The sequence below is a fragment of the Atta colombica genome, unplaced genomic scaffold (assembly GCF_001594045.1).
Source record: "Atta colombica isolate Treedump-2 unplaced genomic scaffold, Acol1.0 scaffold141, whole genome shotgun sequence".
Classification (NCBI taxonomy): Eukaryota; Metazoa; Arthropoda; class Insecta; order Hymenoptera; family Formicidae; genus Atta; species Atta colombica.
Genome location: NW_017259230.1, coordinates 521,233 through 533,454, shown reverse-complemented (window position 1 = coordinate 533,454; position 12,222 = coordinate 521,233). Strand labels below are relative to the sequence as shown.

The following is a 12,222-nucleotide window of genomic DNA, read 5'->3' as shown; positions in this document are numbered from 1 at the left end:
TATATATATATATATATATGATCATCAATATAATTAATTTGTAAATATTGATATATACACATTAACAAAACGTATTAACATACAAAGTCTGTCCCAAAAGTACCCGACCTTTGCTAATATCATGAGAAAGAGCTATTCCGTAAAAGTTACACGCGGCTATATCTGGACTGTACGGAGATTAACAAAGTTGGATAATACATGTTTAGTCAAAAACTTCTGAATCAGGTGAGATGAATGAGTGTTATCATGATGCAGCAGTTAGTTTCCATTTTTCCACAAATGCGGACATTTCCTCCTCACTGCATCACGCAATTATTTAAGAACTTTCAAATAATACTCCTTATTTATTGTGCGACCTTGTGAAGCGTATTTCGTGGTGTACAACACCTTCCTGGTTAAAGAAAACAGTGAACATCGTCTTCACGTTGTTCCGACTTCAACGCACTTTCTTGGGTCGAGGTTCTTCTCTCGTCACTCATTGCGAAAATTGTGCTTTTGTTTCAGGATCAACCATAAACCCATATTTCATCGCCAGTAATAATCCTTTTAAGCAACTCAGGATCTTTATTGATGGATTCTAGAATGTCTTCGACAATTTCAACTCAAGAATTCTTTTGATCTTCCGTAAACACTCGTGGAATGAATTTTGCAATCACGCGACTCATTCTCAGATCTTCAGTCAATATTCGAGAAACAATAGTTTTTGGGATCCCAAGCTTCTCTTCTAATTGTCGCACAATCAAACAACGATTTTTGTTGAATCGTATATGTTTCACGTTTTTCGCTGTTTTTGACATTGAAGCTACTGAAACGAGGATCACTGTCCATTAAGACACGGCCAGTTTTGAACTGTCTAAACCATTCTTTTATTTGTATGGTACTTATAGTTCATTATCATAAACTTGACAAATCATATCCGATTGGAACATGTGTAGCCAAGTTTTTGACAAAATGTAATACAAATTCTCTGCTCGACTCGTTCAGTCATTATGAAATGCGATGCTTGGAATTTTCGACGCTCACACAATTGCGTACCGTTGCCGATTGAACAGCTATTAGGTCGCTTGATGGGAGTACTCTTAAAGGTTCACCCTAAATATTGAATACCTGTTTTCCACAATAGGATATCCAAGGACAAAAATATATGCAGAAATCGGATACTTTTGGAACAGACCTCGTATATTAAAAGATAATATATATTTTAATTAATATATTTTAATTAATATATATAAATGATATATATAAATTATTAGATAAATGCAAGTTTCACTTACCAATCATTGTTTTAAGTCTGACCGCGCACATTATGTAATCATCGAAAGTAATCTTGCCGTCTTTAGTACCATAACGATGAACCAATATATTAAGAATATGATTATTTAAACGGTATCCCGCGCTATTTAATGCTTGTCTTAATTCAAATGCATTTAAATATCCTGATTCATCTCTATCGTACAACTTAAAAACAGCCTGAAATATTTATAATACCATAAAAACATTAGGCATACAAATATCTTACAAAAATCAAATTAAAAGATTTCGTACTTACCTTCCATTTTCTAATGTCATTCCACAACGTTTTAAATTCTTCAAAACCGAGTTTGCCGGAATGATCTGCATCTAACATAGCAACCATACTGCGACATACATCTTTACTGAAACCTCTATCGTGAGTCTCTGCAATTTAAGAGAAAAGCTCATTTTGCCTGTTGTAATCTTCATATATGTAAGAGATAATATCTAAAATATTATCATAAAAATTTTCAAAATACATACAAAAAATTCACATGAAATTAAAATAAAAACGTATTATCTTATAGTTTTTCAAATGTATTAAAACAGTAGTTAATCTTCAATTATACAATAGAAATGACAAATTCAACGATTATGATACAGCTACATTGCAAACTTTACACGTGTGCCGACAAATTTAAGCAATTCGTTAATATTTCATTCTCTGTTAATTGAAAAAGCATGCGGTAGGTATTTTTCATCGAAAAGTTCTGTCCTACCTTGTGAGAGACATAAAGTGTCAACTTGCTAACATCATTTTGACATTGTCACTATCAGTTCACCATATGAATGCTGATGAAAGCGCGTTTTGTGTGTTAACATAAGGATAAATAATCAAACAAGTGGGACATAATCACGACGTAACACAATTGGTAAAACAATCCTGTGATAGGAGATGTATTTGTCTTACCTACGGGCTTATTGTACTGTTCATTATTACAAACAATGCCGCACAGCAGTAAGATGAGAGTGTCGACAAGCGAACCATTTCCTTCAACAGTTTCGGGAACATGTGCCTCGCTACGATGCGCCAATTGTGGTAACTCTACCCGTAACACACAGCTACATGTTAGCTTCGAATTTTACATACGTATACTTGGGCCATAAGAATCCGTAACACATCTTACCTTAAATTACAATTTACATTTCTCTAACTTTTATATAACCTTTAATAATCTAGTTCTTTAGTTCCTTCAAGAACTAAATATTTTTAACAGAAGCTTATATCACTTATATAATGTATTCTCTATGCTTGTTTACTAAAAGATTGTATTATTACAATTATTTTCAATTTTTTAAACAGTTTTTAATTAATCTAATTAAATAAAGAAATTTTCGAAATATTGATATTGGATTTATATTAATTATTTGAAGGACCCAAATATATTTATGCATTGTAGATACAAATTATAAGGTAAAAGATAAGCATGCAGAATTTTTGATATGATTATTAAATGATTATAAAATGCTGTACAGCGTGCTGAAAGAATAAAGTAATTTATAACGAGAAACAAATTTATAGTAAATTAATCGGTTATCAGGCTAAAAATAAATGGTGCAGGTGATAAAATATAAAAACTATAAGATTAATGATAAAGCATGATTTTTAAAATGTATGATTCTATCAATGAGAAACATCGAGCAAATTAAGCATAAAAATTACAAAAAGCTATGAAGCAAAGCTCTTATAATTAAAATAAAATACAATCATGTACGGAAACTATATATACTCGTATTTAAAACTGTACATACTCTTTTTTTCATATTTTTATATCAAAATATCTCACAGCGCGTAGATTATATTTACCTTTCTTCATAGCGTAATCTAGGATATCTTTGAGTTCCATCCAATCCACTTCTAAATCATCGCCAGCAAGTTTCTTGAAGAATTCTCGGACTCTCTCGCTATTGCGATCTTGCTCAGGTTCTTCGGGAACCTACAAATAATACAAAAAAATATTTCATTATAAAATATAAAAACAATCGTAATCTAAAACAAGTCTAAAAATTCTGGATCTCTTTAAAAAAATTGAATCGACTTCTTTGTAATTATTTTTAAATTACATTATTTAAACAAAACTTAAAATATTTTGATTTAATTTTTTTCATTAATACGTAAAATTTATGTATACAGTATGAGTCATAAAAAAATAGTAACGACAGCTTCTAAAAGATGCGAAAATAGCTGTAAATCACAAGTGAATTCAAAACATGTACGTAATGAATGACTCATTCCTTTTTCTCTTATTTCTTATTGATTGTTATTAATGAATTTGATTTCTATATACATATATTCACAATATACACTCATTATGCTTATATTATGTCTTACATGTATTTTCGAATCAAAGCGGTTGTAGTAAAATTGAATCTAAGACTGTGTTCACCAGGGTACGCACTATTATTTTATCTTTGTTTAACATTCGGTGAACAACAAGGATAAAATGATGATGCCCTGAGTTCTTGAACACAATCCTATATTTCTTTAATTTCTTATTTCTTCATGCATAAAACATATTAGAGCTTTTTTATTGTCTCAACACATACAAGCATGCATTTTACTTACGTTATCTCCGTTTTGATCCTCCTTATCCGCAGGATTAATTACCTAAAAGCCAAGCATGTAAACGTGCAGCTCGTTAGGGATTAGTTATCATTTTTCACATAACGTGAGTCAATTATCAGATGGTACAACAGCATTAAATTTTGCAAGCATTAGCTGAACACAAAACTTAATTGCACAATATTGGTTAATTCTACGTTTTTGTGCAATTTAACATAAATTAATTTAATGCATTTCTAATCTATGATTACACTTTTTTAACACACAATGCATATAATTCAGCAAACTGAATTATTAGTGCTGTCAGTGCCAGTGCTGCGAATTATTAATAAATGTCTTCTAAGCTGTGTGATTTATCGCATTAGTATGATTCATCAATTCTAAACATAAGTATCAATTGACAATCTGATGTGTAAGAATTTTGTTTACACAACTATTTTTGAAATTTTGATTGAAACTTTCTGATTTAAATATATAATCTGAGAGATTTTTTTTATCATCCTTCAATTTATTACAATAAACAAAATAATTCGTTGTTAAGGATTAATATATTATTATCCTTACCCTATCATCAATTTCTCCAACACCAACTTCTTCATCATTTTCTCTGTAAACAAACAGAAACATTTGGATAAAAGTTCTTTAACGTCATGCTATTATATTACAATATCGCAATAGAACTTACTCCATATTATTCTTGTTCTCAGAGAAGATTCTTAGCAAGAATTCACCTTCCTCATTTGGATCAAAAGTACTCGGAACTATGCAGTAAACACCCGGCGGTAATTTGAAACGGCATGTAACTTCTCGTAAATTTATAAATGCCGGTGACCGTCCAACAGATGCGTTGTACTTAAAGAAATTAATATCTAGTGGTTTTGGCAGTCTCTCCGGATAATCTAACTGTCAAAAAAGTAGACTTTTAATAGAAAATATTTCATATTTTTTATTTTTCATCTTCGAATTCTTCATCTTCTTGATGCGTTTCTTGAACATTTTACTATTACTTTCAGTACAAAGTTATGTAAATAAAAAATATAATTTATAAACAGTAATAAACTTTATTTTCTTCGAAATGTTGAAGATAAATATTCGAATTTTCAAATAAATCAAATTTATAATTCTATTGTGTTATTATTAGATATTATATAAGAATCAATTAATTTCACATACATGATATATCGCGAATCCGATAGTGAGGCAATCAGCACCCATCCTTCTTTGCGCTCTTCTGTTTTTTTGCATTAAAGCAACAATTACGGTACATTTGTCATCATCGTCATCTGGAGACTCCAAAGTAATACGGTACTGCGGATTATGACAGAAGGTCTCTACAAAATATATGTTTTTTGTTTAACGAGAATACTCCTACAAAATTTGATCAGTTCGATATATTTACATATCTCACCTAAAAAGTTTCTGCAACCACCCGCTGTTACTCCGCGCACCCATTCTCCTTCAAACACGCTCATCTCCCAGCGTTTCTTCCCGGCGCTGATGTCGTCCGTCGTTAAGGAGTCTGGATTCAAGTTGCATATCTCGAGTTGAGTGAAATGGCGAGTAAAATCATGGAACGACATCCAAAATTCACCGTCCATGTCGAATGTCAGGCCAAGTTCCTCTTTCTCGTGATCAGGGATAAATCTCCATTCTGGCGATCTATCGACAGATGACGAAAGCGCGAACTTGGAATCATAATTTTCGAAAGGAGGAGACTACTTACTGATCGCTCCAAGGCCCATTCCATTCTGCCTCGTTTCCCCAAGGATTCCGAAGCCTCAATAAAGGTATGGTACCATATCGATTTGGCATCTGAATCTCCACGTTCTTCACGCGAGTAATGCTGTACGCGTGACCGCGTATTAATCCTTGAGGTGTTTCAGCTTCCACTATGTTGGGGTCGGGCTAATAGGAGAAGGGATCAAAGTAATAACCAATTGAAGCATGCGATATAATAATAAATATTATAACTACTTATTCACCTCGATAGAACAACCCAATAACGAGTTTCTCTCAGAGGCTTTTAAGAGAATATTGAACAAATTCGGTGGCGTTTCGTCCATTTGATACATTTCCGTTACTCCACCAGTGAAATCCTCCATGGCTTCACAAGTTGTACCGCCCTTTAATGCCTCATAGGAACCATGAAGTTTTGCATATGCTTTTTCGAGAAGAGCGCTCCAGAATTCATTATTCTCGGCCGAATGAAGATACACTAATTCTCCACGACTGGTGGGCAATCGATCATCGATCACTACATCAACCCATCTACCATACTGCCAAAACCTGATAAATGTACAAATCTTATGTAAGAGTCATTTCCAAGTTAGTAGCAATTTGCAGAAAAACTTGTCACACAAATATCACAGAATTAATATATTCGTGATATTCTATTCAGTAATTAACGAAATTTCTGAATGATATACGTAATTCGTTTCTATAAACATTTCGGTTTATATAATAAGAATGTAAATTAAATTATTTTTAGTTATTTTTAGTTATCTACGTCGGAAAAACGTTGTTTATAAAACTGCATTCTAGCAAACCTGAAGTGAAAGATTCCAGCGTAATTTTCCTCGAAGCTCTGATCCTCTGGCACTATTTGAAAGAATAAATTCGAATGCATGGTCAGATTCGCCACTGCGGCCAACAACCAACAGTCTCCCAGCTCTCCTTGCTGAACGTCGAATCTTGAGAAACCCTCCACGAAGAGCTGAGGATCGTCTGCAATTTCCTGCAAAATTAGCGCGTTATAGATAATATTAAGACCATTCTCCTTGCGTGTTTGATTTATAAATTATTATCGATGGCAGCTAATAAAACTTAGGATAATAATTCAAAAGATTTCTAACCATCGGCCGTTTCCATTCTATGTATCTATCCGGTCTGCGGGAGAAATACAGTGACGAGTCATTGGCTGGAAATTCAGGATCTTCGAAGAGTCTTCCCGTCGCCAGGCATTCTCGTCTCAGGGTGTTGAAGTCTTGGACTTCCCCTCGTGGTCTGAAGCCGGATCCTTTCTCCCCTAACTGCGAACATCAGTTTGTGCATAAAGTGTATATGCGGTATTTCTCTATTTTCGAGAAAAAAGGGGAAAAAATTGCGATTTTGCCCTACGTTATAGCAGGGTTTTCCAATAAAATTTTTTGTTGTTCGTATCCCTTTATCTTCAAAAGATTTGTTATGCTTCCACGTCGTAGAATCGTGGGACTTATTCAGCTTTACTGCCGAATTTTTAGGAACAGACTCGCGTTTGGCCAAGTAAAGGATATTATTGTTCCTGCCGATTGTCCTACTATTCGTAGATTTTGTAGACTCAACACTAGATCCAATTTTCAGAATTGCCAGGCCTTCTTGCATGTAATTGGAGTAGCGATAATTGGTATATTTGCTACGCCGTGAATCCATGTCGGTGAGTTAACGAAGCGAATCGTTTTACATGCATAGAAAAGAATAAACGCGGGTGCAGAAAAAAATCGTCACGTAAGCAAAGCAGGTTTCTCCTCGAAAACATGCAACCAATACAAAATGAGAATTAAAACTATTCGCTACCATGAGAAAAGCTTCATTGTTCGAACTTGAAATAGCTATCTTTATCAGATAGGTTCGATACGGTTATCGTTTGTGGAAATAGTGGTATGATGACTATACCGGAAAACAACAAACCGCAATTTAGATTGTGATATTGTTTAATAAGGATATGCGAACAGCTGCGTGTACGTAAAGAGATAACAAATTAGTACATGGTATAATATAGAAATGCATTACAATGAGCAAAGTGTATTAGCTAATGAATATCTATGTCAATATAATAATATAATAAATGTCTGCGTTAAAATATACTTTTATTTTATCTTAACAATTTGTGTACAATTATTTTTTTATTGTTTCTGAAAATATTAAAACATCTGATAGTCGAACTTAAAAGTAGACAGCTATGAAATGAAATGCAAAGCGCGCAAGTATCTATATTCTAAACATTTATTGAGAATTTAGCAATCGAAAAGAAAAGTTCCAATCTTCTTTTGAATAAGTTCAACTTGCACGGTATGTTGTCAATGATTAATTTAAACATACAGTATAAATTGATATACAAAGTTCGTATTAAAAAACTGAATAACATACAGATTATAAACTAAACCAATTACGTTTTGAATTATAAATAATTGCAAGTAAAAGAGCAATAACGAAATTAATTTAGTAAATCATTTATTATGCTACTTATTTACATTATTATACATATAAGCATGCATTTAATATTTTAATCATTTAATATTTTATCTATTTATTTAATAATTATTTTTAATTATTGTTTACATCCCGAAAAAAGTTTCATATATAATTATTAAATATAATAATATATAATTATTAAAGTTTCATATATCATATATAATTATGTATAATTATATACAAAATTGACATATTTTATACATAATTATATGTATATAATTATATACAAAATATGTCCATATTTATAACATTTTTTCCCGGGATTCTATTTCATTGTCGTTACTCTTTTAACTCTTTCAATATGTGAACAAAATTTTTTAAGTTAGAATTTAAATAATTAACGTGTTTTGTAAAAACACGTAGACGGCATGAATAATAACTGTATTGACACATGTTATGACGCATATAATTTTTTTTAATGAATGAATACGTATCGTACAAGAATGCATTGTATTTCTCGTACAATGTCGTCATCACTATTACCATCACCATTGGTGTTAGAATATCTTGCATGCAATGTACCTATATTACAAAAGACGTAAATAATTGTGTGATATTCAAGAGAATTTTAGTATTCATATTGTGAAAGATCATTCATTAATGTAGATTTTTTTTATATACACTGAGAAAAAAATACTGTTGATTCAATTAAATCTATATTATGGGCTGTCACTAACATAAGTAATTAATTCATGTATATTTGTATTGACATAAAGGCCTTGATTATTAAAATAATTTATATCTTTATGTCAATAAAAATATACATTAAATACTAATATTAATGACAGCTCGTAATATAGACTTTAATTGAATCAACAGCATTTTTTTTCAGTGTAAATTTGCGAAATATTTCTAGAGCGAGAAAAATAGGAGATGTTAAATGAGAGGAATTGATCAATCATGCACTTTTCTCGATGTTACATTTTATTCCAATATGCTATGCACAAGTTACATGATTTTATATGTGAAGATGTTTAGTCAAGCTTTTATTTAAAAAGATTTATATATTATGTTGTGCTAGTAAAACACAACAAAGCAATTTATCTCGTAGATATATACATATTATTTTTTATAAAATATTTATCGATTAATTAATTTTTCCGATTATTTGTATCAAAAGATATCGGAAAGAAAGTGATCTAATTCTTTATAATTATTTTTCTATTATTTATATATCTTTTACAAGAAGAGGATATAACGTGATAATAATCGATTGCAATGAATCTCGTTGTAGCGATAGATCTGCATGTCAAGTGATACTGAATAAAGGGACATAATGCGCTTCTCAAGCGTTTGTGAAAAAATCAATTAGAAATGACTAAAAATCATTGGTTTTCAATAATTTTTTACTTAAATACTATCAACTTTACAGAAAAACAGCAAGAGATAAAAATTGTTTATTTTCTTCTTATAAAATTCTGAGAATTTTTTCAGAATTTTTTTAGAATTTTTTAATATCGTATTTTCATACGACAAAAAAAATTGATAAAAAATTCTTTAAGTTCTATGAGAAGAAAATAAATGATGTATCTCTTGCAGACCTATCGTTACAACGAGTTTCGCCGTAATCAATTATTATCACGTCGCGTCCTTCTTTTGTTAGTTATCCTAAGTAGCCATCACAATCATGGCTGCGTTCTACTTAACAAACGCTCGTAGAATCATTAATCCTTATCGATTATCAAATGTTAAACAAAGACAAATAATGCTCGTGAGCATTGCGAATATTAAATGGAACGCAGCCATTTGAATCATGACATCAAAAGCGAGAAATGGCACGAAGTGACAATTTTTATTATGTGCCATTTATAAATAAAAACAATTTAAATAAAACAAAATGATGAGATTGCTTTAAAACAGTTGTAAAAATGGATGAAAACTATACTCATCCCCTCTGACAGTCAATAAATAATCATAAAAAGTGATAAAAGACACATTAGTGATTTTATTCAATTGGCAGTTTATTTTCATTTACGCATGCTTTATATTACGTTTTACGATTATTTACTGACTGTCAAGGAGGATAAGCATAGTTCATTTTTATAAATATTTTAAAGTAATCTCATCATTTTGTTTTATCCAAATTGTCTTTATTTATAAATGACATGTAATAAAAATTAATGTGTCATTTCACGCTTCGACGTCACAATTCAATATGACTATGGTGACTACTCAGCCTTAAGTGAAAAACAATTCGATGGAATCTCAAATTAGAAAAATTACTATTTCTAATTATTCAAAAAGTAAACTAAAAATTTTTTAAACAAATTTATTCTTAATAAATAATTATTTAATTAAAATTTATCTCAATTTATAATTTGTAATTTATAATAAAGAAAAACAAAATAGAAATCAATACTAAAAAAACAATGCGCTGAACTATTTAAAAAATATAACGGGCAATGAAAGATTTATTTCGACAAATACTCGTCTTGACACAGATTCTACAAAAAATTTAAAGATTATCTATTAGTGAAGATATTGAAGAAACGGAGTCTGCGAGCTTCAATGACTCATCGGCTGCCGGCTCTTTGCCTCTGATAACGAGACAAATAAGCGTACCACTTTGATGTTGAAAAGTGACGGTAGGAATCGCTTGATCTCGACCGCCGTTTTAACAAACACATCCTCCTCGGTGCCACCTCCATCGCCACCGTAACCATCGTAATAACTCATCGCACTTATTTTCCTCTCGTTTTCTTCTCGACTACGCCCAAATCCAAATTGAATTTCAAATGATCTCGAAAACACCGATCGTTCGAGCGAACGACGCAGCTCGAACTTCCGATGTTGTCTCGAATGTTTCGATATCCGTCACGTTTTAACTGGCACGGATTATGAAGCGCGAGAAGATACTCCGATGCAGTTTCGAAACCGTTACGATCTGACAGACTTCTATGCCGGACAGATTCAGCCACGATAACCATTAACCCTCACCCATAGCTTTTCCTTCGCTACGTCATACCAGGTATGTACATATGCCAGTATACACTATAGGACTATACAGCTCTCGTCACTCTCGAAATGACCTTGATTGGCTCGATGGAGAAGGCAGGAGAGGCGCACGCTCACTTTTCAGTGGCGGCTTTCGGATTCTATACATCTGTTTTCTACAGCTGAACTACTAAAGTGTACACTTTTGGAACTTAAAGTGAAATAAATATATGTTTGATATTTGACAAAAATGAGAAAAAAATTTTAGTGCGAGAATAATAAAAACAGAATCTGCTATTCACATTATAACGGTAAAACGCGATTGGTTGTCATTCTTAAATCTAGCCAATGGTTACGCTCATCTCAAATTCATCCATTTTGAAAACTTCGAGCCAGCATGCACGCAATTTAAAACGACAAATATTGCCAATGGTGATCCTTGTAACTTCTAATTAGCAAGACTGTTTAAATTTAAACCGTTCGAAATTAATTGTTGCGATCTTGCAATTATCAGTTGCTGTATTGCTTCAAAATTCTCGAAATATGTAAGGTATGCTATTGTCATATACTCACCTCGATCTTCTTTGTTTCTTGCCGAATGAATTCTGGCTCGAATATTTCTCTGTTCCATCCATACGAATTCATTTTTGTACACTTGAAAATTCTTATCCCGATGAGATCTGTGAGCTATCGAAAATTTTGCAACGATCGGTAGAGTCTAATTTATTCCATTGACCACATGTCTTCTTAATAATGTTAATGTGAAACTTCGTTCTCACTAGTTAACCTCACTTTTTCTGCACTGCTATTGTCAATGTCACGATGACGCCGATTCTTATCAAAATTGCGTGAGTTAATGACTGTAGGAAGGTTATTCGTCGTTCGTATAGTGGATTATCTTTCTGAATGATCGTATTGTACATCACTTCTGAACAATATCGTATATGCAGAGCAGAGAAAAAAAGTTTATTTCTTTTAACAGGTTTGTTTTGATAGGAAATTAACTCTCATTTATTAATACTAATTTAATTAATATTAATTTAATATATTTAATTAATTATTATTAATTTAGTACATTAATAATAATAATTAATTTGTCATATTAATTTGTTAGATTTGTTGTATACTCATATTCTAAATTATATCAATTACTGAAATAATCAATGTTCATAAACATTTAAAAATATATATAAATCAAAAAT

The 12,222-nt window shown here is 31.6% G+C and overlaps 1 protein-coding gene across 3 annotated transcripts in view; it reads right to left on the bottom strand.

Moving 5' to 3' along the window:
* The window catches only part of LOC108684983 (calpain-A-like), an 11,238-nt gene extending 248 nt beyond the window's left edge, over window positions 1-10,990 (bottom strand). Inside the window, exons 1-13 of one of the 3 annotated variants that reach the window (XM_018189564.1) lie at window positions 10,649-10,990; window positions 6,709-6,885; window positions 6,403-6,590; window positions 5,839-6,142; window positions 5,580-5,761; window positions 5,265-5,515; window positions 5,030-5,187; window positions 4,542-4,759; window positions 4,421-4,463; window positions 3,101-3,230; window positions 1,550-1,677; window positions 1,275-1,470; window positions 553-586 (exon numbers count right to left, since the gene is read on the bottom strand). In XM_018189564.1, the coding sequence (XP_018045053.1) occupies window positions 553-586; window positions 1,275-1,470; window positions 1,550-1,677; window positions 3,101-3,230; window positions 4,421-4,463; window positions 4,542-4,759; window positions 5,030-5,187; window positions 5,265-5,515; window positions 5,580-5,761; window positions 5,839-6,142; window positions 6,403-6,590; window positions 6,709-6,885; window positions 10,649-10,762 (2,123 nt within the window). In that variant the 5' untranslated portion in view covers window positions 10,763-10,990. Of the gene's footprint in view, window positions 1-552; window positions 587-1,266; window positions 1,471-1,549; window positions 1,678-2,203; window positions 2,339-3,100; window positions 3,231-4,420; window positions 4,464-4,541; window positions 4,760-5,029; window positions 5,188-5,264; window positions 5,516-5,579; window positions 5,762-5,838; window positions 6,143-6,402; window positions 6,591-6,708; window positions 6,886-6,973; window positions 7,463-10,648 lie in introns of those variants that run through there. The other 2 variants (XM_018189563.1, XM_018189562.1) reach the window with 2 other exon arrangements.
* Between the last annotated feature and the right edge of the window lie 1,232 nt (window positions 10,991-12,222).